The sequence below is a fragment of the Delphinapterus leucas genome, chromosome 19 (assembly GCF_059928025.1).
Source record: "Delphinapterus leucas isolate spDelLeu-1000000601 "Yukka" chromosome 19, BTC_Dleu_Yukka2, whole genome shotgun sequence".
Lineage (NCBI taxonomy): Eukaryota > Metazoa > Chordata > Mammalia > Artiodactyla > Monodontidae > Delphinapterus > Delphinapterus leucas.
In genome coordinates this window covers 45779434-45804468 of record NC_143147.1, presented here as the reverse complement: position 1 = coordinate 45804468, position 25035 = coordinate 45779434, and the positions used below count along the sequence as shown (strand labels likewise).

The 25035-nt window shown below is 45.3% G+C and overlaps 2 protein-coding genes and 1 pseudogene across 3 annotated transcripts in view; 1 reads left to right on the top strand and 2 right to left on the bottom strand.

Annotated features, from left to right (window-relative positions):
* ABCC3 (ATP binding cassette subfamily C member 3) overlaps positions 1-4531 on the top strand; it is a 46724-nt gene extending 42193 nt beyond the window's left edge. The window contains 1 exon segment of the mRNA XM_022558073.2: positions 601-4531. Coding sequence (XP_022413781.2) covers positions 601-709 — 109 coding nt within the window. The 3' untranslated portion in view covers positions 710-4531.
* On the bottom strand, positions 1791-15801 carry ANKRD40 (ankyrin repeat domain 40). Of its 2 annotated transcripts, none has more exons than XM_022557989.2 (5): positions 15410-15801; positions 10379-10527; positions 9311-9793; positions 6024-6196; positions 1791-5409 (listed from the first exon to the last, which is right to left on the bottom strand). In XM_022557989.2, exons 1-5 carry the CDS (start codon positions 15541-15543, stop codon positions 5263-5265), a joined length of 1086 nt encoding a protein of 361 aa, XP_022413697.1. In that variant the 5' UTR covers positions 15544-15801; the 3' UTR covers positions 1791-5262. The 2 variants fall into 2 exon arrangements, with proteins under 2 accessions (XP_022413697.1, XP_022413696.1); XM_022557988.2 differs by having other exon boundaries at positions 1793-5409; positions 6015-6196; positions 15410-15798.
* A 4079-nt stretch (positions 15802-19880) lies between these two features.
* On the bottom strand, positions 19881-25019 carry LOC111166292 (large ribosomal subunit protein eL15 pseudogene; annotated as a pseudogene).
* Between the last annotated feature and the right edge of the window lie 16 nt (positions 25020-25035).

Genomic DNA, 25035 nt, shown 5'->3' with positions numbered 1-25035 from the left:
GCCCTCTTATTGAGGAGCATCTCCCGGGACTTGGGAGAGCCCTTTCTGCTCCTGCCCCACCCTGGGAGCCAGCCTGTTGGCCCTGCACCAGGTGCACCCTGTGCTTAGTTGGCAAGAGATTCTAATCCCAGGCCCAGGCTTGACTGTGTGTGTGTGGGCGGGGGGAGATCCACCCATCAGCAGCAGCCAGCTTTGCAGCCAAAGCCCCAGATTCCAGCATCAGGCCTCACTGCAGCCCAGTTTCCCGCCGTGTGCCTTTTTGAGTTGGCACAAAGCAGATGGAAGCACACAGGCCCTGTGACCCTGGCGAAGGGAAGGGCTCATTAGGGGAGGTTTTCGGAGCCCCGACTAACAAAGATGAATCGGACCTTGTGTTTGATCCCAGAAATTGTCTCATCTGCCAGGACAGCAAACGGAGTGGCTAAAATAACCAGCCTTGCAAGCGTGCATATGTGGTGTAGCACTGTGTTGGGTGGGTTGACTGAAGTGGGAGGGTTGGCATGTCACTGCGGGGCCTGAGCGGTACCCAGAAGGGCAGGGTTGGACCATGAAACCAGATCTGGGCTGATGGAGACCTGACCACTTCTTTTCCTTGGCTAGGGTCCCGGTGCTGGACAAAGGGACAATAGCTGAATTTGATTCTCCAACCAACCTCATTGCAGCCAGAGGCATCTTCTACGGGATGGCCAGAGATGCTGGACTTGCCTAAAATATATTCCTGGGATTTCTTCCTGGACATTCCTGGTTTTCATCAGGAAGGGTAAGGACACCAGATATGTCTACAGAATGGACTTGATAGCAAACGCTGGGGGCATTTGTCAGGTTTTTGTCCCTGTTAAGTGCCTGGCAGGATAACCATGCTAGATGCTTCAGGTGAGGAGGTGAAGCCCCAGAGGCAAATGACATGCCCAAAGTCATAGCTAATTTGAGGCAGAGTCCAGACTAGTCCCCAGGTCTCCCGATTCCCAGTGTGGTGTTATTTCCACACTGTACTGTTTTCAATCATTTCATGGCATGACCTCCCTACCCCCATGATTTTTCATATTTTCTACTCTGAAGTTTTTTCTTTTTTAATAAAGCTTTTTCCTTCTGGAACAGAAGACTGCCAGGTCAGGCCGTCCCTAGGAACTGAGTCTGGTACTCTGGGGTGCTGGCCTGGATCCATTAAAAATGGAGCGCTGATAAAATAAAGCTACGTGTCAACAATACATACACCCCAATGTAGCCTTTCTCTGTTCACAAGGTCTGGGGGCTAGGACCTTTAGAGGAGGCAGGGAGGAAGGAGGGAGAGATGGAGGTTACCTTTATACACATCTACATGGCTGGAATTATCTGAAAACTTCAGACCCAAGAACTTTTGGCTAGAAATATTGTGTTCACAGCCAAAATTCACTGGGTAATTGCCAGCAGTTCCTGCGCTGCTGTGCGGATGCTGTAAAAGGTGAGAAGTAAAACCCCTGAAATCTGACCCGAGGCCTCCTGGGAAAGCTGCTGTGAACACCTCCACAGTTACGTCATCCCTCAGACCACTACGCCTGCTTCTCTAGGGCAGGGGTCCCTAACCCCTGGGCCGTGGACCGGTACCGCTCCATGGCCTGTTAGGCACCAGGCCGCACAGCAGGAGGTAAGCAGTGGGCAAGCGAGCAAAGCTTCCTCTGCTGCTCTCCATCGCTCCCCATCGCTTGCGTAACCGCCTGAACCATCCCCCCGCCCCATCCATAGAAAAACTGTCTTCCACGAAACCAGTCCCTGGTGCCAAAAAGGTTGGGGACTGCTGCTCTAGGGGATGAGAAATGCGTGGTGCTTTATTTCCTCGCCCCTTTAACAGTCTGTTCCGGACAGCTCCCCGTCACCAGTGAGGTCTCCAAGTCATTCATCTTCCTCACTGTGGCTGAAGGTGAATATTGGAACACAGAGCAGCCAGAGGCTGCCCCCTCTCCTGACGGTCCCAGGCTGGTCAATGAGATGAGGGAGTGAATTAAATTTGCTTTTTTTGAGCAAGCCAATGAAGTGTTTATTTTTCTGCAGGTCAGAATTTACCTGGCACATGGCCTTCTATTTGGAAGGGATCTCTTCTCTTTGTTACCTTACTAAGTTTTCTGGTCTCCTCTGACTCTCATTTCTTCAAACGTTACTCTTGGTATAATGTGACTGGTTGTGGGTGATGGCTTTTTTGTTTTTCCTCCGCCCTAAATGGTTTGCAGTAGGTGTGGAGATGGCTCCTTTGATCTCATTTTTCTATATGCATCGGGCCAGCCTGTGCAGCAGGACTATTTGTTAAAGGTTAATCACATTTTTTTGGCAGGCTGTTTCTGCCCAGGATGTTTATGAGTGCACAGAAGAAGACTTCCATCCTTGTGATAAAGCGAGTATGAAAGCACAAATGCCCAAATTATTCTGCCTCTCCTTGGAGCTAAGAAAAGGTCTCTGCTATGCTCCCTGATTTATCAGGCCGATTTGGCATGATGTCTGGCTCGGGAGGCTCTAGCTGCCCCAAACCAACAGAAATGCAGGTTCATTCGCCATCATTCTCAGCTAAAGATCTGAAGGTGTGAGGCTGTATTTCCTCTCCTGTCTTGGGAGTTTGCCTCTGAGCTCATTGAAGCCCTGACAGGTGCTGACAGCCCAAAGGAGAGGCTCAGTTGTGTAAAGTAAATAGGATAATCAAAAAATGTGGTTAACAGAGAATGACCTCCATCTAGCTGGCTCAGCTACTCTGGGGAAATGAAGCTGACTGCTGTGAACTGAGAGGAAGACCCCGCACAAGATATCTGTCTCCGGTGCCACTGACAGGCGTGCACGCCACCGCAGCAGCAGCATGGAGGCGGCTCAGGTGGGGCCCAGTCCCTCCTATTCTTCCTCCAGAGGGTTTTCTCCCTGGAACTGTCCAACAATTTGAACCCCGTATTATTAGAAGTATAGTGCTGTTTAGGAGGCCAAAATTAAAGAATGTGGGTTTGGTCAGTTAATATTTAATTTTAATAATACTTGTTATGCTTGAACAGTCAGCAGTTCGCGAAGAGAAAAGTCTTCAGTGAATGTTTACACACAGTGTGAGCACATGCTTTAAATATGCAGTGGAGGAGGAGGGGCGAATTCACAGTTAACAAAGCTAAAAAAAATCCTTGTTATAAATCACACAAAGCATATAAAAATATTTCTCTGAATGCATAGATTAAGACTTTAAACTCACCTACCAGCAGCTGTGCAGTCTAATTCACTGCCATACACAAGAGTCAGTTGACCACAGAGGACTTTATAAGGGAGAAGAGAGAGCAGGGCAGGGCCCATCTCTCACTGGAGATTCCAGCGGCCTCCATTTCTAAGCCCGGGAAATGCCCTGGAGCTACTCCTCTGTAGGCCACCTCCCAGCCAGGGGCTTCAACAGCTTCCAAGAATTTCTCATTGATCTGGATGGCTGGAAGAGTATTAACCCCAATGATTTAGACATGAATTAATACTGAATTTATTTATTCCAGGATAAAACTAGCCTTAACTGTATCAGTAAATTGTAACTTTTTTCAAAGGTAAGGGGAAAAAAAGGGTTAGTTTGTTTGGACAGACTATCTTCCGACTGGTTGAAACACAAGGGAAGTTTCTTCTTTAAAGTACTTCAGAGAAAGTGAGTAATAAATAACCTTTACACTCTGTTAGGCAAACACTGCACAAGGGTGAGTAACTCACCCTCCGTAATTGCTGTAATACAATTAAGTCACTGAACAGTGCCTCCACACTGGCCTTGAAAACACCTCAACCACAGCTCAGCATTTAAGCAGCGGCAGGAGGCCATTAGCTTAGCACAACATTCTCTTCCACTGACATCTTCTGCACGTCCTCTCTCAGTCTGTAGTGTTCCAATAAAATTAACACAGTTAGGAAGTTAAGCTTCTTTGGAAACAATAGGCACTATGGGGAGAAAGCTTCTTAAGACAGCAGGGATGTTCTTCAACAGCTGGCTTCAAACCCCTGCTCTCCTGTTTGTCTAAGTGTGCTCATTCTTGTTTCTAAAGTTAAGCTGTTTATTTCAACAAGACAGTAGCTTTTCTTTTTAACATTAATGACACTGAAGGGAAGGAAAAGAATCCTTAAATGCGTTCTTTAGAAAAATTCTTATGCCATGCTCAAGAGTTTAATCAGGTATTTGTTTGTTTTGAGAACAAAGCCTGGCCGACTCACAACTGACTTTGTTAAGTGGGTTGGTGGTGGTTGTGGAGGATGCCCAAGATCAAACAACTTGTTTACAAAAGCAACAGATTTCAGAGCTGTGTAAAAATCCCAATAGTTTCAAAATAATCTTTATCTTTGATACAAAAATAAAGATGCTAACTCTTTTTAGCTCAGTTTCCCACAATAACCTTTAAAATAGCAAAGGATTCAGTCTGGAAAATTGCTTTTCATTTGTAGTGGAAAATGAAAGTGGAGAACATGGACTGGCAATGTTTGTGCTCTTCTCTTTCGGTGCAATTAAACAGAAACACGAAGACAGGGATCGCTTCAGTAAAAAAAAAAAAAAAAAAAAAAAAAAAAAAAAGCTGTTGCTCTTTTAGAAGGCGTTAGAGAGCCCTCTAGTGACCACGAAGGGGCGTTAATGCAGAGATGACTGTCTAGGCAATGGCAATCTAGAGACAGAAGCAGTCGAGTGTTTACAATGGAAAAAGTCAGGGAGGGGAAGCTCTTTTGGTTAACAGCATATTTACAATTAGGTAACTGTATTCTTAAATAATTTTAACCTGAGTAACATTTATAACTATGTTATGTGAAACCTCACAGCCACAAGTCACACCAAAATTCCTATGTCCAGTACCTGTGCTTTCCCCAGTTTTCCTCTCTAGTCAGTTCACGTTTCTGGAGAGTCGTGAACATGCAACACCAAGAGAAGCGCTTCCCGGCCCTTCGGGTGCGCTGTCAACAGGACTAGCTAGAAATAGGCTCTGCTCTCTCTCAGCTTCTGTTAGACAACTCTCTTACATTCTGCACAAAAAACACACTGGATATAGAACCGTCGGCTTCTGCCTCTCCAGGCCACTTCTCAGCTGTTCACAGCTTCCAGCGATAGGTTTATTGTGCACCAAGAGGCTCGGAAGAGTGGCACCGCTGCTCGGGGTCAGGGGCTTCCTACCTTGGCAGAACGATGTTAGTGTATCTGACGCAGTGGCACCAGGGGCCCTCCGGGGCATCCAAGGCATTTAGATCAATGGCTTGTCCTTGGCCCAGAGGTGATGCACACTGTCACAGTACTCAGTGATAAAAGTCCCTGCTGCATTAGTAAGTCAGTTTTGAAGCTCTCCTGTTGTAGCAAGGCCTTTCAGTCAGTGTGGATGCAGCATTTCTGAACAGAAAATTATTTTCACTTATCATTAGAACCAGTTCCAGCTCCTGGAAATCTTGGAGTCGAGCAACATCTTTGTCCTAAAACAAAAATAGGTTAAACAGATTAAGAGGAGCCGCTTGTCTCTATGTCTTCGGTGTGCTGTGCTGATACCAGCGACAGTGCAGGAAATTCCCCAGGAGCGTGAACTGGGTTGGAGTGGTGGAAGGCCTTAAGAGCAGATGCTACAAGATAAGCACACCTCGAAGGGAGAGGCAGTGCAGGGATGTTTTCCTCAGGGGCCCCGAGAAGCCAGAAGCCTGACATTCAGGGAACCCAGAGATGTTGGGAGGACCACACATGTATCTATGTAGATTTGCACTATAATTTAGGCTGGTTCTTATGTTATAAAACACAAGGCAGATGTGATAGTGCACTAAGGTAATCCTTACAGATCACTAAAGAGTAACAACCAAAAATAGGTACCTGGGAATGGTAAATTCAGAACATTCTCTCTGGTATCCTACCACTTTCAGAAATGCCAATGTCTCTATAGGCCCAGTAGAGGAAAGAAAGCTCAATGGAAAAACACCCTTTGCTCTTTTTCTATTCTCTTCTCGTTTCTTCAACTATGACTCACATACCCAAGGAGGAAGCTGGGTATTTTCCAAATGGAAAAAGCAACCACTTAACAGACCTTTCTTACCTTTCTTACCAGAGTATTGGGTAACTTTCTGATCTTCTCCACTTGATCAGGATTAACACCCAGCTCACAGCAACTCACTCTGAGCAATTCTTGGTAGGTGAGCTCCTGTCTGTCCAGTTCAATTTCAATGAAATCATTTTCTCGAAGAGATGGGTTCTGAATCCTCACCTTGAGTACCAGCTCTAGGGAAAAGGGGGAAAAATGTTAATGAATGATTCTGGCATAGTAACCCGATGTAATTTAAGACCTTTTCCAGAAGATGGTTACCCTTAATCATGTCCTGTGCTAAGGCCTGTGCCACCCAATGAGAAAACTAAGCACAATATTACAGCATGGTTTGCTCAGGCCCAGTTCTGGCTCTGCTGGTGCAGTTGCATTGTCCTCCCTACATCTAAGGCTGTGGTTCACAAAGTAAAGGGGCGGCAGGGGGAGACGGCAGACAACCATCCCAGCCATACAGAAGGCCAATTTACTTCTGCCGCTGGAGCTAAGCAGGTAAAGGCTTGAGAATGGGTTGGGTATCAAACAACACATAAGCAGGGTAAGGGGAAGCGAGGTGAAAAGAAGGCACGGGAAAGATAACGGTACAAGAGTTACTCTATAAAGACTTAACAATTGTGGATCTAAAGATATTTATGATATGAAAATCCTTGCAATAAAGACAGTACAAGAGCAAAAAGATAAGCTACTAATAAAAATTAAAGTCTAACTATGACTTGAATTCAGTATACCTTAATAAGGGAGGAATTTTGGCTTTGAGAGTAAACAAATACCATTATTCGTGGGTCTGGGATCTAAGCAGTCTGCTCCTAAATTCTGAGCCTGGCTGCCATGATGGCCCAAGCCATGCACCCATGTGCATTTAGTGGTTCTGCTTTGCTCCTTATATATGAATCCCTCACGCCACCCATGGGCCACTGTTATCAACAACAATAGTAACAGGTCCTCAAAAACAGAAGGTGAGGGAGTTACTGATATGGAAAAAGAAAGGTAAGACTAGACTATACCCTGTGGTGTTGACTGGAATTGGAGGTATTAGGATTAATTTACAGTTTTTAATATTTTTTTAAAAGATCTAGATTAAGTAGATATAGAAATACAGAAAAAAGTACATATATTTGTGTTTGCTTGCCTATTTTTTTCTTTTTTTTTAACGTTACTAATCCTCTCAGGTCAGCATGCAGCTTGATATCCAGGAAGCATATGTTCATTTTCTACTTTTCATCTAAAACAGGGGTCCCCAACCCCCGGCCATGGACCAATACCAGTCCACGGCCTGTTAGGAACAGGGCTGCACAGCAGGAGGTGAGCAGCAAGGGAGCAAGGCTTCTCTGGGGCTCCCCATTGCTCTGGGGCTTCCCATTGCTCGAACTACCACCTGAACCATTCTCCCCCTCCCCCCACCAGTCTGTAGAAAAACCGTCTTCCACAAAACCAGTCCCTGGTGCCAAAAAGGTTGGAGATCGCTGATGTAAAATATCAATGGAGAGTTCGTTGTTTTTGTCATAAATTGTGGGAGCTGCTTTCAACTCTACTTTTTGTGACCTTTTGAACCTTGAATGACTGTGGTACAAATGCGTATAACCCCTCTCTATCATGTACTAGATATGTGATACTGGGCAAATTACCTATCTCTCTGCATTTAAGTTTCTCCATTTCTAAAATGTACATAGGGACTTCCCTGGTGGTCCGGTGGTTAAGACTCCATGCTTCCACTGCAAGGGGCGCAGGTTCAATCCCTGGTCAGGGAACTAAGATCCCACATGCTGCGCAGGGCAGCCAAGAAAAAAACTCTTAAAAAATAAATAAATAAAATGTACATAATGGGAATTCACTGGCGGTCCAGTGGTTAGGACTCGTCACTTTCACTGCCAGGGCCCAGGTTCAATCCCTGGTTGGGGAACTAAGATTCTGCAAGTTGTGCGGGGAGGCCAAAATAAATAAATAAATTAAATTAAATGTAAATAATAATACCCAGTTTATGAGTTTGTTGTAACAATTAAATGAGAACTTAGAATGCTTTGAAGTTATGTTACTAGGTACACGCATGTTTAGTTTATATCTTTCTGGTGGATCTTTCCTTTTATCATTCAATTGCTCTTTATTGTTTGCTTGCTTTTTCCTTTCTATTCTAACTCGGTCCTCTGAGTGAGCCTAGAAGAAATGATGCTAGCAGCAGTGAGCACACCTAGTGTTCACATTCTGGTTCCTGAATACCATTCTCCACCAGAAAGAACCAAGGCTCCTTGGAGAAACAGCTGATTCCAAGGCTGGGGCGGGGAAAGTTATACTAGGGAGCCTGAAACATCTTGCTGTACCACAAAGTAAGGAAGTGCTCCAAGAATGATGGGCATGTCCAAGAGACACAAGAACAAGCTCCAAGGGGCTCCCTCTGGATAAATCTGGCATAATTTGAACATCAAAATAATGATACTAATGGATTATAACCCAATAAATAAAATAAGAATCAGTGAGTTCAAGTGGAGGAGAAGGGAAAGCCCTTCTTTATGGTAGAATACCACCTAATAAACAGAGAAAAAAATGAAAGGAAATCATATTCTACAAAATAACTGGCCTGGACTCTTCAAAAATCTGAGGTCTAAAATGATAGCTAAAGGCTGAGGAAATGCTTCAGATTAAAGGAGACTATAACAACATGATAGGCAAATGCAATGGTTGATCCTGGGAGGCGGACAGGAGTAGAGGGAGTGAAGATAGCCACAAAGGGCATTGCTGAGACAGCTGACAAAAATTTAAATATAAACTATGGGTTAGAGAATAGTTTTATGTCAAGGTTATATTTTCTTTCCTTTTTTTTTTTTTTTTTTTGCGGTATGCGGGCCTGTCACTGTTGTGGCCTCTCCCGTTGCAGGATGCGCAGGCTCAGCGGCCACGGCTCACGGGCCCAGCCGCTCCGCGGCACGTGGGATCTTCCCAGACCAGGGCACGAACCCGTGTCCCCTGCATTGGCAGGCGGACTCTCAACCACTGCACCACCAGGGAAGCCCAAGGTTATATTTTCTAAATCTTCTCATTATACGGTGATTATGTAAGAGACTATCCTTGTTCTTAGGAAAAACACACTTAAGTAGTTCAGGGTAAAAGGGCAAAAGATAACTTGTAAATCTGAGTAAAGAGAGTTCCTTATACTAGTCTTGCAACTTTTCTGTAAGTCTGTAATCAGACACAAAATAAATAAGTCCCACCCCCACTCCTCAGAAAACCAGGAAGTAAAGCACTAGGCCTCTGGACACCACCTGCCCTGTTGCAGAGGCTGTTTGCCGATGAGAGGTTACCTTGCATATTAAATGGAAATGCTCCAGTGAAGAAAAATGGCTGGAATGCTGGCGCTGGTCCTGCATACGTCCCATTTTGAGGCTCCAGAGACATTGGTGGCTTGGACGGGACAGAAGAGAACAGGGAGCAACTCTGACTCACCGGTGGCTGACAAACAGGACCCGGTTTTGTGCTTTCTGGTGTTCTGAGTATGGCAGATGGGGCAGACACATCCCCATTCTGAACCAGTGCCAAAGAGGTGTGGTCCCGTGGAAAGGCCCCAAGCAGGGGAGGTTCCCCAGGGGGCAGCAATGGAGGCGAGCCATCTGCAGGGGGTGATGCAGGAGGTGTGGAGGGGCCCCCATTCTGCAGCTGGGCTGAATCCTCCGACCCAGGGGTATAGATGAAAGGGAAGGCTGGGTTGGCCAAATAGTTCGGAACAAAGGACAGCTCTGACTCCTTCTTCAGCTGAGGGAGGTCGTCATGGTTATCATCATCTTGCACTTAAAAAGACGGAAACACAGAACATTTACATATAGCCCTTTAAAAATTACAAAGTAAAGAGTATCTTGTGAAAGCCAGTGTCCTTTGGGATACAACAAATATTTTGATCAGTGTTTACTGCACGTTTATCGTTACCATTTTTATCACCTTCAAGTTTACAGATAAAAAAACCAAAACTTTGTAATGCCTACCTTTCCAGAAACAGTATGGAATAATTATCTTGGCACAGTTAAGACTATCGTGTTTTTAGATACAAACAGATTGGCTGTTTGGCATCAAGAATATATACAATAGGGCTTCCCTGGTGGCGCAGTGGTTGAGAGTCCGCCTGCCGATGCAGGGGACACGGGTTTGTGCCCCGGTCCGGGAGGATCCCACATGCCGCGCGCGGAGCGGCTGGGCCCCTGAGCCATGGCCGCTGAGCCTGCGCATCCGGGGGCCTGTGCTCCGCAACGGGAGAGGCCACAATAGTGAGAGGCCGGCGTACCGCCAAAAAAAAAAAAAAAAAAAGAATATATACGATAATACCATAAGTCTTAAATTAGGTTGACAAAATCAAAAGTTGCCTCAAAACACAGACTCACCTCCCATAATCTTCCTAATTTCCCTCCTTGATGTTAATTGGACTGGCATTTCTCCCTTTGTGGTAAGAATCTCTTTGTCAGCTCCTGATTTTAACAAGTAAGAGACCACCTGACCATGATTGCGTTTACAGGCCCAGTGTAAACAGGTCCTATGGCAAAGAAAAGAAAAAAAGAGTGATTTAAAAAGTGGAGAGGTGATTTGGGATTTCAAATTTTACACACCAGTAAATAAACATATACGAGCGTGTTAGAGTTCAGCTAGAACCAGAAAATCAGGCCGGCAATCTTAACTCCTCTTTTCAGAAAGCAGAGGATCGAAATATTTAATATGCTTAAAATTTATTTTTCAATTTCATTTCTGGCCCTTGGGAAAAGCTGATTTATCCTCGGAGCTTTATTTCAATGGCTTTCAGAAGGCTGGCTGCCTGGCTGGCTAGATAACTCTACTGATATCCTGTGTGTTCACTCTATCAGTGTCGCCCATTAGATTGCACCAGTCTCTTTAAAATATATTTTTACACGGCCATATTCCTTTTAAGAGACTATGGAAACTTCCTTCGTATGCACCAAATGTCACTTGAAGATTAAATATTATCAGGCTACTAGCCACCTCTCATCTGCAGCTTGCTCTGCCACTAAAATTATTACTACAGCAGATTCCTGGCTGAATCTCAGTTACTCTTTTCCTCTTTCCTTTTCTCCCCTTCACACACACACAAAAAGGATTTCCAAATTTCCATTTTTAAGAGTTCACTTCTCTAGCTCTCTCCGGAAGGCTACATTTTTCAAGTGCTTTAGGAATTAAAGTACGTGTGCAATGCCTTGTGTTTAAGGCACTGCACACGTACTTTAATTCCTAAAGCACTTCAAACATGTACATCAACAGCCAAAATTTTTGAGAACTCTTCTGAAGTATTAGGCTTATTTAAGTAAAACTAATTATTTACTATTGTACACATAGGAAGGGATTATGCACACTCTAAAGAGCTATTATCTTAACACTGCACAGAAATATAATAACATGCTAGCCAATACTCCAACTTAATAGAGCTACTAAATTCATCCCCAGTTGCCAAACCCGAATGTTATTATGGAAGGAAATTACTTTTCTCCCCTGTTTTGAAATGTCCTCACTCACCAACTCTCTAATTGAACTGAGATAAATATCTTCAGAGCTTATAGACGAATATAAATATGGTAAAGAATAGAACATAAGTTCAATAGTGAGGATTAGGTCACCCACCTGAGAAATATAACTATCTAGAAAGTACATTTGGTTCCAGGAAAAAGCTGATTTGCCCTGGGCACCTTAATATTTATGACTTACAGAAAGCCACCTTGTCTGGCTGGCTGGGAGCAACTCCACTGATGTTTCAGAGTGATATTTGACATTCCAAACTATTACCCATTAGAATTAGATTATCCAGGTGTCTTTAAAAGGTACTCTATGATGAAAAGAATGCCAATTTGGGGAAAATAAGGGAGGAGTCTTGGTATGGACTTCTAAAATACAAGCTCCGTGTGAGGGTAGGGAAGTATCTGCTTGAATATACAGGCACTTAATTAACATTTGCTGAATGAGTGAACCAAGGACACGATGGGCATCACTTGGAGTAGAAGGATCCCATATATCCTTGATTCTGGCCAAACTACAGCTGAGAGTGTGTTTGTGTGTGGATGTCTTGAAAGCCTGAAAATGAATAATTATAATGATAAGCAAGCACTCAAAAATGAATGGAGCATGATGAGAAAAATATGTTCCCTTTTGGAAATAAAGTGCTCACTTGCTAGTAGTAAATCACTTGTTCACGACAAGCTTGAGAGTGAAGGAAGAAATATACTGCCAGTGGATCTGAGACACTTGGGGACAAACCAACTAGCTAAAGCATCACCATGTAAAGTGGAGTTAAGTCAACACAGCACGTCCCCCACAGCCCTGTACCCTGAGTGATCATCATTTATAGTCCAGACCTGTGCAGCTCTGGGTGGCCAGAACTGACAGGCACTGTAGCCAGGCAATATTTTCAACTTCTTCCTGAGCTATTATACTTGTTCCTTAAAGCAAACGGGTATGCATGACACTTGAATTACAATTGATGTGGGAGCTCTATCTTTGAACTTGAACTCTTTAAGCTTTAAATTTGCAGTCAGAATAGCCTATCAGTGCTGGGAAGTATTTCAGACCAGAGGCACTGGGCATCCTTTCAGTGCTGGGAAGTATTTCAGACCAGAGGCACAAATTTCATTTGTGCAGAAATTGTGGTTACTGAGCAGCTAAGAATTGAAAGCAGTAACCATTCTGCTTTTCTATGCTGCTGACTATGTTTTTTGAGGATAACCTTTATATCCCATTACCCAGCACACTGCTTAATAAAAAAATAATAGTTAAAAAAAATAGTTAACACAGACATGTTTTACATGCTGAACACTGTTCTAAAAGCTTTACATATATTAATTCATTTAATCCTTTAAACAACCCATTTAATCCTCTAAACAACCTACTATTATCAACATTCTCCCACTTTACAGATGAGAAAACTGAGGCAGTCAGCAAATAAGCAAAACACTATGGTACACAGAGATTGTATTACAAGGACAATAAAGAGAGGAAAGGGATTAGGAAATGCCGGAGACAGGGAAGGGGCATGGCTCAATTTTAAATTGAGGGCCAAGGAAAGACTCACTAAGGGGACATCTAAGCTAAGACCTGAAGGAGGTGAGGGGACAAAAGCATTTTAAATGACGGGAAGAGAAAACACAAAGGCCTTGAATCAACATTGTGCCTGGTGTTTTCAGGAAAAGCAAGGAGGCCAGGAGAGCAGAATGAAGGGGGCAAGGGGGTAAAGCCGGAGGTGAGGCTTAGAGGTAAAGACAGAGGATGCAGGGACAAGGAGTCGAAACCGTAGGACCCTGTGGGCTTTTACTCAACGTGAGACGGGAGCTATTAAAAGGTTTTGAGCAGAATGAAATGATCTGACTTATGTTTTAAGTCAAGATCCCTCTGGCTGCTGTGCTGCGAAAAGATGTAGGGTAGAAGGACTAGTTAGGAGGCTACTGCACTAATCCAAGTGATGGAATGATGGTGGCTTTGCACCAGAGGTGTAGTGGTAGAGCTAGTGAGAAATGGTCAGATTGTAACTACACCGCTGCCAGTGGAGCTGGCAGGATTAGCAGCTTGACTGGATGTGGGGTGTGAGGGAAAGACAGAAGGCAAGGAGGGCACCAAAGGTTCTGGCCTGTGCACCTCAGATGCTGAGATGAGGACTCAGGAGCAGGCTGGGGACAATTAGGGCTATGAGGGAGACCAGGAACTCAACCCTGGGCATGTTGAATTTGAAGTCCTATTAGACATCTTCCCCCAATTAAATCTATGAAAGCCTCTTCATAGTTCCACCAACTTACATTCACTGAGCACCTACTATGTGGTTAAGAAAGTATGGTTTGGGGGCTTCCCTGGTGGTCCGGTGGTTAAGACTCCATGTTTCCACTGTAGGGGGTGTGGGTTCGATCCCTGGTCGGGGAACTAAGATCCCACATGCTGTTGGGTGCGGCCAAAAAAAAAAAAAAGAGGAAGTATGGTTTGGAGGCAGATGCTGGGTTTGTTTCCCAGCTCCATCAGTTCCTGTAAACTCTGTGACCTTGGGAAAATTACTTAATCTTTCTGGGCTTCAGTATCCTCACCTACAAAATGGAGAGGATAACAATAGCTATGTCCCTGAGTAGTTGTGAATGAGATAATACACATAAAGCACCTGGAAGCTTGTTTGCACTACGGAGCAAGCTCAATAAATGTTAGCTGTTTATATCATGCTGCATCTCCATAAATGCTCACAACACTCTTCTGAAATAACTGGAAAATGAAGTGACTCGGGCAAGGTTGTGTATCTAAGCAGGAATGGAGAAGAAGCTGCAGGAAAGACCAGGCTCATTCTTCTACACAACACTGCCTCCCAGTGCCGAAACAATGATTCACAGCTTGTGAACCACATAGCAATCCTAGAAATGGCACACACAGAGAAAAGCAAGCTAGTTTGCAAACACTTTTAAACAAAACAAAAAAGCAGTTTCTACTGTTTCCTCGCTTTCTGGACAGCTACGCAGGCTGTTTTCCTCAGGGTAAGTTCGTAGATAGATTTGTGAGGAAGTCGGGAAACTGCGACTCCAGTCCTGGCTTTTATATTAATAGTTGTGTGACCTCGGGCAGTTTATTCTCTGAAGTTGAACCCATCTCCAATGTCCCTTTTAGTTTCAAACTGTATGATTCCACCTTAAAAAATAAAACATTTGCAAACTCACTTTAACTCTCAGGTAGCAAAATAGGTTGGTTAAGCATTACCTGGATCAAATAAAAAATTAAAATTTAAATGTGAAGAGAGCAGAATAATACCACATTCAGTAACTAAAAACTTGACCACCAGCACATCTTAAAATGAGATCCCTTATTTAGTTGGAAAGGACTCAACTGCATGCAGGCATCTGAAGTCCCATATTTGAAACTGTTGTAAGAAAACAAAGCAAACACTCTATAGGATAAATGAATGGGTCTTCCTGCAACAGGCAGCTGTAGGTAGTAGCAAATCACTGCTGCAGTAAGACAACAGAGAAGCAGAGTAGGGATGCAAGTGATTTTTTCCCCTAGTCTTGGGAAAAGAAATCGTGCTAGTTTATAAGATCCACATTTCCTCAGTTGCTTATGCTTTTTGCTCTGCACAGACGTGCTCTTCATAGTAATTCCAGACTCGAACTGGGGTGAGCATCAAATTAGGGTGACGTTAGAGGTGGGGAGGGGGGAACGGCGGGCGCCAGGGTTCGGGTGGGCGCTGCCGGGGCAGGACCACGTGGGCCGGGATTTGGACACGACGCTCTGCTGACTAACAGAGGCAGAGGGGGCCAGGTCTGGCCTCCAGAGCGCACAGCCTCGTTGACCCGGAGCGCCGGGCCACGCCTTAGAGGGCGTCGGGTTCAGCGCTAGGCCGAGGTCGCGCCCGGGCCGGGTGCTCTGACCCTAGGCCTCCCCCGCTCCCTACTTACCAGCCGTTGACCTCATTTTGGGAGTTCACATCCACCCCGCTCTCCACCAGTTTCTGCACCTCCCGAATGTCCCCCAAGGCCGCGGCCTCCCGCAGCCTCTCCTGCTGCTCCTTCTGCTCCAGAAGAGCGCTCATCTTCCCTCAGCCCCAGGCCCCCGCCCGGGTCCGCCCGCCCGCCCAGTCCCGGCCGGTCAGCGCCGCCGCCGCCGCGGCCCGCTCCCCGCCATGGGGAGACCGCGCGGAGCACGTCCGCCCAGCTCGCGCCGCCGCCCGCGCCCGGCCAGCTGCCTCTGCTACCCCACCGAGGGCCGCCCGCCACTCCCCTGCTGTTCCCGGCCCGTGGGCCCAAGCCTCCTCCCGGCCGCGCCTCCCGCAGGCCGGCTCCGGGGGAACCTATTCGGAGTGACAACCCTGACCCAGATATTTTCCGTTCCTACCCTCGGCGCCCGCGCGGGCTGGCTGTTTATGTAACAGCTGCACAATATTATCTGCCTTGATTCACGGACTATTTTTAGAACTCCCTACCCCGCAGCTTCCAGGGAGGAGGACAGACACAAGGAAATGGAAGAATGGGTATTTGAGAGCCAGAAAAGCCTTATCCCCTGGCGCAGGCTGTTTACCAGGCATCAAAAATAACTGGTGTTCCCCACCCACCACCCACCCCGGTTTGTTTGGCTCTTTTTCCTTATCTGAACCAACTCTTGCCCAGCAGGATGGGGAAATGGGCTGAAAACGATCCTATTATATGCCTATTATTGCAGAGATAGAGTACACGGTTCTTCTTTTGACAGTGCTTGGGACTTTTCAGTTCGATTATTTATTTCAATTGCTGTTGTTTTACATCTCATTTTAGAGATTTCTTCTAAATTGGCTTTCAGGAAAAATATATTGTGCTCAGAGTCTATAAAATGTGATTTAGTACTGCTTTTAAATCTTAATTAATTACTCTTCGTGAAGGCCATGTAAGGAAAAAAGAAAGAAGAGAACACCAAGGAGGCTTTGGAGTTATCCGGGTCTCTGATATCAAGAGCTGGGGAGAGGAACGGTGCAAAGTATAAACAGCATTCTGCCTGACTTCTTTGCCTAATCAATCTAATGAGGCTCAGAGCCTGGGCTGGCACTGCTTTACTACCCAGCCCGAGAAAAAGAAAAGTATTGTTTTGCTGAGCCCAGGTGCCCGGGAGACATCTTCCAATGTGGCACAGGATGGAAGATTGCAGTTGGGGTCGGAAGGGTTAAGGAATAACCCTGGGTGAAAAAGAGAAAGGTCTGAACGCAGAGAGGAGATAAAATAGGAAGAGACAAATTTAGGCATGGGGTTTTCATTTGCCTCTCTTGGGGCAGCCCAGGATTTGCACAGCAAGCATTTTTATTGCTACTGTTTAAGAAAAACCCAAATCTGTTTATTATGATAGTCATTCACACAGTGCACACCAGGTGGTACTTAATATAAACTGACTGCACACTTAAATTGATCCTATGGTGAACTGGAACTCTGCTTGAGCTTACATTTTTATTTGTCCCCCAATTTAAACTTTAATTCTCTGATCCAGCATGATACTCCATCTGAATCTGATGTGCATAGTACTGGAATTGGGCCCTTTAGCACAATTTGTGTGACAGAGGAGTAGGTAGTGGCCTCTTTTTTAAAAAAGCAGTTCAAAAAACTTGGTAGTTACTGCAGATCAAAATCTGTGAGTTCTCTTGGTAAGGATTTATTTGTAAAATTTCCCTTCCTTACAAAGGATTTTAGGGACTTCCCTGGTGGCACAGTTAAGAATCTGCCTGCCAATGCTGGGGACACAGGTTCGAGCCCTGGTCTAGGAAGATCCCACATGGCACGGAGCAACTAAGCCCGTGTGCCACAACTACTGAGTCTGCACTCTAGAGCCCGCAAGCCACAACTACTGAGCCCACGTGCCACAACTACTGAAGCCCGTGCGCCTAGAGCCCGTGCTCCGTGACAAGAGAAGCCACCGCCGTGAGAAGCCCGTGCACCGCAACGAAGAGTAGCCCCCGCTTGCCGCAACTAGAGAAAGCCCGCACACAGCAACGAACACCCAATGCAGCCAAAAATAAATAAATAAATTTATTTTTACAAAAATTTTTACTTATTTGGCTGCACTGGGTCTTAGTTGCGGCACACGGGATCTTCATTGCAGCATGCGGGATCTTTAGCTGTGGCATGCGAACTCTTAGTTACGGCATGCATGTGGGATCTATTTCCCCGACCAGGGATCGAACCTGGGCCCCCTACATTGGGATTGCGGAGTCTTACCCACTGGACCACCAGGGAAGTCCCTTATTTATTTTTTATTTTTAAAAATTTAGGGAATTCCCTGGTGGTCCAGTGGTTAGGACTTGGCACCTTCACTGCCAGTTGGGCCCCGAGTTTGATCCCTGGTCGGGGAACTAAGATCCCACGAGCTGAGTAGGGCAGCCAAAAAAAGGAAAAGAAGAGCTTCCCTGGTGGCGCAGTGGTTGAGAGTCTGCCTGCCGATGCAGGGGACACGGGTTCGTGCCCTGGTCCGGGAGGATCCCACATGCTGCGGAGCAGCTGGGCCTGTGAGCCATGGCCGCTGAGCCTGCTCTTCTGGAGCCTGTGCTCCGCAATGGGAGAGGCCACAACAGTGAGAGGCCTGTGTACCACAAAAAAAAAAAAAAAAAAAAGGAAAAGGAAATTAACAGACATTTATTCCTTTAGTTGAACAATCTTTACACACAAAATGTATGGTTTAACTTTTGTTGTTGTTTGTTTGTTTGTTTTTTGAGTGGAAAGGAATTTAGGTCTCAAGAGGTTTTGTGAGCCTGTTACCTATTTTATGGAAATCATTTAAGTGATTGATTGATTGACTGATTGATTGATTTGCCTCAAGACCCAGCTTGCAAGATTTTAGTTGCCCGACCAGGGATTGAGCCCTGCCTGCCATCCCCCACTCCCCGCCCCCCACAGTAGAAGTGCAGAGCTCTAACCACTGGACCATCAGGGAATTCCCTAAGTGAGCCTTTTAAAAGACCTGATGAGAATAGGAGAAAAATTGGTTCAAGGAAACCAGCAATTCGATTTCAAAATTAAACTACCTATTAAGTCAGCAAAACCAGAATTGGGGCAATTACTCTTCCATATTTCCTACACACTCAAATTCACCCAGGTAAACAAAGCCTGGACTACGGGAAGATGGGAAGCAAACAGATGTGGTGGTATGCTGAATATTAAAGAAGGCATAATTGGTGACTTGGAAGTTTGTAGAAAGGTAAGGATTTTTGAGGGTAGGTTGAGCAGGAATGAAAAAAATGTAGTTAAATTGGAAACCATGAACTTGTATTAACAGCAACTACATGACTTTTCTCAGTAGCCTTATGGGAATGGATAAATTGGGTTGACCCAAGATGACTTTTAACACTTGTTAGACTGAGCAATGATGTTACTTTTAAATAAAGCCAACCTTAATTTTTAGCCAAAGGTAAAATGGTCACAAACTAGCACTACAGATAAAGTATTTACAATTTTGATCAAAGCTGACTTTTTCTATCCTCCCACACTTGAAAGGTATCTGATGACCATCAATTTCCCAATCCTAGCATTACTAGCTTACAAACCTTAAGGTTTATAATTCCCTTCTCATTTACTTGATGTTCAATTTCCATCAGTTTCAGTATATGCCAGTATAAATACCATTACTATTTTGCATGAAATTCAGTATTCTACAGATCCCGTGGAGTCATGGGATTGAGTCAGGAGCCTCTGCCTTTTAAGTGAACTTCAGTGGTACTGTGGAGACCAAGGCAATTTTGTTTAGGTTAACCAGGATTTGTTTCTTTTGTAAGAGAATCCTCTTGCAACATGTTTATTCAATTCTCTTAAAAATGGTGGCATTCTTTTAAACTTTTCTCCTTTCGGAAGCAGCAGTCACAGATATGGAATATTAGATTAAATCTAAAAATGTAGACCCTAGTCAACTTTCATGACTTTTCTGCATATGATCATGACAGAGGATTAGGACATCCTTCACATTTCCAAGCAATATCCAATTTTAAAAGTTTGTCCTTGGGCTTTCCTGGTGGCACAGTGGTTAAGAATCTGCATGCCAGTGCAGGGGACACAGGTTTGAGCCCTGGTCCGGGAAGATCCCACATGCCTCCAAGCAACTAAGCCTGTGTGCCACAGCTACTGAGCCTGCACTCTAGAGCTGGCATGCCACAACTACTGAAGCCTGCGCACCTAGAGCCCGTGCTCTGCAACGAGAGAAGCCACTGCAATGAGAAGCCCACGCACCGCACCAAAGAGTAGCCCCCACTTGCCACAACTAGAGAAAGCCCACGCACAGCAACGAAGACCCAATGCAGCCAAAAATAAATTAATTAAAAAAAAAAAGTCTATCCTTGCCAAACTCCATAAAACAGCCACTGGGGAGTAACCCAGCAGAGCCCTGCATCACTCCAGTAAAGCTGTCGGTTTCATCACATGCACCAACATGTGCATGGCTAGTTTCTGCACTCCTACTTAACGTATTTTACACCTATTGTACAAAACAGCATTTTATACACTGACGTGTAAACTTCCTAAAAAGATAAAGCAAAGACAAAAGTATTTTTCTTATTAGAAACAAGATATACCATCACTTATAGTATTCAAACATTATTGCACTTTAGCTTTCATAATTTGACAATGCATTCATGAAACAATCTGTAGACAACTAGTTTTAAGAGACGTTAAAAAACACTTTTTAGACATGAATATCCTAATTTATTAGGTAAGAATTTCACAAACATTACTTTTTTTTTAAATTTTATTTTTGGCTGTGTTGGGTCTTTGTTGCTTAACGTGGGCTTTTCTCTGGTTGAGGCGAGCAGGGGCTACTCTTTGTTGCAGTGTGCGGGCTTCTCACTGCGGTGGCTTCTCTTGTTGTGGAGCACGGGCTCTAGGCATGCAAGCTTCAGTAGTTGTGGCACATGGGCTCAGTAGTTGTGGCTCGCAGGCTCTAGAGCACAGGCTCAGTAGTTGTGGCGCTGGGCTTAGTTGCTCCGCGGCATGTGGGATCTTCCCGGACCAGGGCTCGAAACCCGCGTTCCCTGCATTGGCAGGCGGATTCTTAACCACTGTACCACCAGGGAAGCCCACAAACATTACTTATATTAGCAGTAACAGTGGAGCTGGAGAGTACTGTGCCATCTCCAAGCTGCATGGTGAGAACCACCAGCGGTGTGGTGGCACTTGTGGCCCTTTCCAAGGCTACAGCTCTTTCAACCTGCCAATGTCAGCCCTCACATCTAACTGTACTTGTGGACTGGACTGGTGATCCACTAGGTGTCAGGATTTCTTCTGGTAGATTTATGGAATGGATCAATGAGGATAACCTCAAAGAATTTGTGTGTAGAATTTTCACTAACCCAGTGTGAATCCAGGCCTCTCAGAGCCACATGGTGGCACCCAGCTCACTCCCCCACAATAGACTGAAGGCTTCAAGCAAACTTTAGCTGTTTAACACCATGATAATTAGGCTTGCCATAGCTGGCACCCTTAGGAACTGGGCATTTGCAGGAATTCCTGGGCTCACAGGAATCTGATATGTGACATAACCTTGCTTGGCCTTGTATCCCAGTCTGCGTGCTTTATCAGGCTGGGTGGGGTGGAGGGCCCTGTGGCGTGCAGAGAGCTGGCAGTACGGCCAAAAGCACAGCTTGAGAAGAAAGCGCAATACATCGGACTGCTTCTTCCTCCACAGCTCCTGGAGGTACTTGTAAGTGCCTGTTTTGGCTTACCTTTGAGATAAACTGATGGCTGCCACCAGACTGAAAGGGAGAAACTTTCATCTGAAAGAAAAAGACTGATATTTGCAGTATCGTGTGACAAACCCCAAAATGTACAAGGTAAAATGTGAGGGTCCAGGTTGGCTTTACAGAGCTGGTGATGCTTGGGCTGTGAGCTGAGGAAGATGGGTAGACGTTTCTGGGGTGAGGAAAGAGCATTCCATGTCTGGAGCAGTGTAACGTGGTGTGATGTCATAGGAAGAAGGGGTGTTCAAGGTGTGGGGGGAGCAGTAGCAGAAAGCTGGAGAAGCAGGTCCGATCATGGATGGCCTTGTGGTGTTTAGATTTTAGATGGGGAACCATTGAGGGGTTTTGAGCAGGGAAGAGACACAACTGGATTTACATTTAGAAAGATGATGGAGGCAGCAAAGCAGATGGAGGATGGAGTCATGGGGGCCACACTGAAGACTGGGAAGCAGTAGTAACTGTGGCTTCATTGTTATATTAGTTCACCAGAGCTGCCATACAAAGTACCACAGACTTATGGCTTTAAACAACAGAAATTTATTCGCTCACAGTTCTGGAGGCTAAAAGTCCAAGATCCAAGGTGTCAGTAGGTTTGGTTTCTCCTGAGGCCTCTCTCCTTGGCTTGCGGATGGCTGCCTTCTCACTGTGTCCTCACATGGCCTTTCCTCTGTCTGTGTGCCTACCTGGCGTTTCCAAATTTCCTCTTCTTATAAGGATACCAGTCAGATTGTATTGGGGCCCATTTTAAATTTATTACCTCTTTAAAGGCTCTATTTCCAAATGTAATTACATTGTGAGATCCTACTGTGATTCTGAGAATTTGAACATATGAATTTGTGTGTGTGGGGGGGCACACAGTTCAGTCCATGACACTTTGCATTAGTAACATACATGGAACGGGGTCTGGAGACCACTGACTGATAAGGTTGTTTTCCATCTCAGCATCAGAAAATAACCAACTCATATAATCTATAAAAGTTATCTGTAGGGCTTCCCTGGTGGCGCAGTGGTTGAGAGTCTGCCTGCCGATGCAGGGGACATGGGTTCGTGCCCCGGTCCAGGAAGATCCCACATGCCCCCAGGGGCGTGGCCAAAAAAACAAAAGACTGCTTTTACGTCTGAATCCCTGATGCCCAGCAGATGATGCTGGCATTGGTTGAATTAATGAAAAAGATAAATGAATGAATTCATTACCTGCAGTGGTAATACACACTGAACTGCGGCTGGCCTCAGAACCTATGAAAAAGAGAGCCATAGAGAGCCTAGTGTGGTACTGGGTAGGAGCTCTTGCCTCTGAGATCCAAAGGACAGTATTTTCCTTTTATTTCATTTCAAGTTATTGTTATAGTTTTGTCTTCCATGGTTCAGGAGCTCCCTGAGAACCAGGTCGTATACATCTATCTGTGTTTCCGGCCACTAACCCAGTTCCTGGCACAAAGTACATGCGCCATTAAAGTTTGTGGAATGAATGAGGGAATTAGATTAAAAAGTTTTAGGGAATTCCCTGGTGGTCCAGTGGTAAGGACTCGGCACTTTCACTGCTGTGGCCTGGGTTCAATCCTTGGTCAGGGAACTAAGATCCTGCAAGCTGCGTGATGTAGGAAAAAAAAAAAAAAGTTTTAGTGAACAGAAACTGTAACTTTGCACTCAGGTTTTATAAGTCCTGTTTGTAGTTCAAGATGTGTACTTTTTTTTTTTCCTTTTTGGTGGTCATGGCAGTGGTGAACCGTCAAAAAACGCTTCATTGAGAAAACAGCAACCATCAGCTGAAAACTCCCTCATCTCACTGCTGCATCTACAAACTGATTTCTTTTTTCTTCTCGTTTCAGTGGAGAAAAGGTCCTTTTTTCTAGGAAAGGCCAATATGCCCTGGAGCCTAAACCATCACCTTCCCTTCTTAAGAATTTGGAACTTTAGCTATTCTCTTCTTTTATCTTCTACCTTCTCCAACACTCAACATATTCTAATTTCCCATCTTGAAAAAGCCTCCCTTGACCCATACCTCCTTTCAGTTCTTACCCTATCTCGCTGCTTCACTTCTTAAAATGAGTTGTCCACCTGCCATTTTACTCCTTCATTTTTCCTTCGTTCTTCAATCCATTTCAGTCTGACTTCCAACTGCGGATCCAGTGGATCCTTTTCAGTCTTCTCATGCCAGATCTTCAGCAGTTTTCTACAATGTTGGTTACTTTCACCTTTAAAAAAATTTTTTATTTATTTATCTTTGGCTTCATTGGGTCTTTGTTAATGTGCGCAGGCTTTCTCCATTTGCGGCGAGCAGGGGCTACTGTTCGTTGCGGTGGCTTCTCTTGTTGCGGAGCACGGGCTCTAGGTGTGCGCGCTTCAGTAGTTGTGGCATGTGGGCTCAGTAGCTGCGCCTCACGGGCTCTAGAGCACAGGCTCAGTAGTTGTGGCGCACAGCCTTAATTGCTCCGCAGCATGTGGGATCTTCCTGGACCAGGGATCGAACCCGTGTCCCCTGCATTGGCAGGTGGATTCTTAACCACTGCACCACCAGGGAAGCCCACTTTCACCTTCTTGAAACAGTTTCTCTATTTTTGTTTGTTTGTTTGATCTTCCCTGACTCTATACTCTTCAGACTTTCCTCTTACATCTTTGGCTTCCCTTTCACAGTATCCTATGGTTCCTTCTCTACCCCTTTAAAGCAGCATCTCTCAAATGCTTGCTATCCTCAGGCCACTTAATGAGTATCCTGACAGTTTTAGGTTTATTTAAAATAATGATGAACATCGTTTCATATAATGAAATGACCTTGGTATATGCTACTCTCTCTCTGCTTTGAATTCTTTTCTGTCCACTTTGCTTGGCTGGAGAGCCATCATCTTTTAGGCCTTAGGTCATTTCCACGGAGAGACCTCTCTTACTCTTTGACAGAACCCTACTTTCTCCTCCTCATTATCATAATAGCTAATGATTAAACTTAAAATGTGTTGGGCCTGTTCTACATGCCTTACCTGTGTTATCGTCACAGCAACATCTTATGTGTTTAGGGGACCATTATTACTATAAGCCCCATTTTACAGATGGGGAAAGGAAGGCAGAATGGCAGAGCTGGGATTACCAACCCAGGCGATCTGTCTTTAGAGTCCGTACAGTTAAAGGTGCTAGAGTACTTATTACAATTTATATTGATATATTTATTTATTTAGTGACTGTCTCCCTCACTAATCCTCAAGGTCTGTGGGAGCAAAGACCGTGTCTGAAAGGTTCAGAGCTTAGCTTCAAGCGTTTACCTGGTACATGATAGGTACTCAAGATATTTGTTCAGTAAATGAATCAATAATTAAAAAAAATTCCAGACTGGGAGGCAAACTCCTCCCCATACTCCGCGTGAGAAGAAACCACCTTATCTCTTCTTTTCTTGATTTTCCACCTTGTGAATCAGGGGAGTCGGGGTGGGAGGAGCAAGCCAGGGAGAAGAGGCGGCAAGCGCAGAGACTAGGAGAAAGGAGTCGGAACATGGAACGAGTGCTTATCTTCACTTTCCTCCACTGCAAGATGGCACCGAGAGCACCGCGTGGTACAAAAGGATACGCTACCCTTTTCTCCATTTCGGAGCGGTGTTAAAGCCTCAAGACGTATGTTTCTATTTCCGTGAAAGAGCGCGGGACTAACGGAGCCTACGGAAGGAAGCAGCACGCGTTACCACATTGAATAGCCTCCGGTTTCGCTTTGCGCGGAATGGGGCGGTGCGGCCCAGCAGGGGCGGAGTTCAGGCCTCGGCAGGCCCCGCCCGCGGGCCGGCGGAAGCGGCCCGCCCTCGCCTCCCAGGCCTGGGCGTGTCCCCGTGGGCGCACGCGCGCGCACGGCATGTTGGGAAGGCGTCCG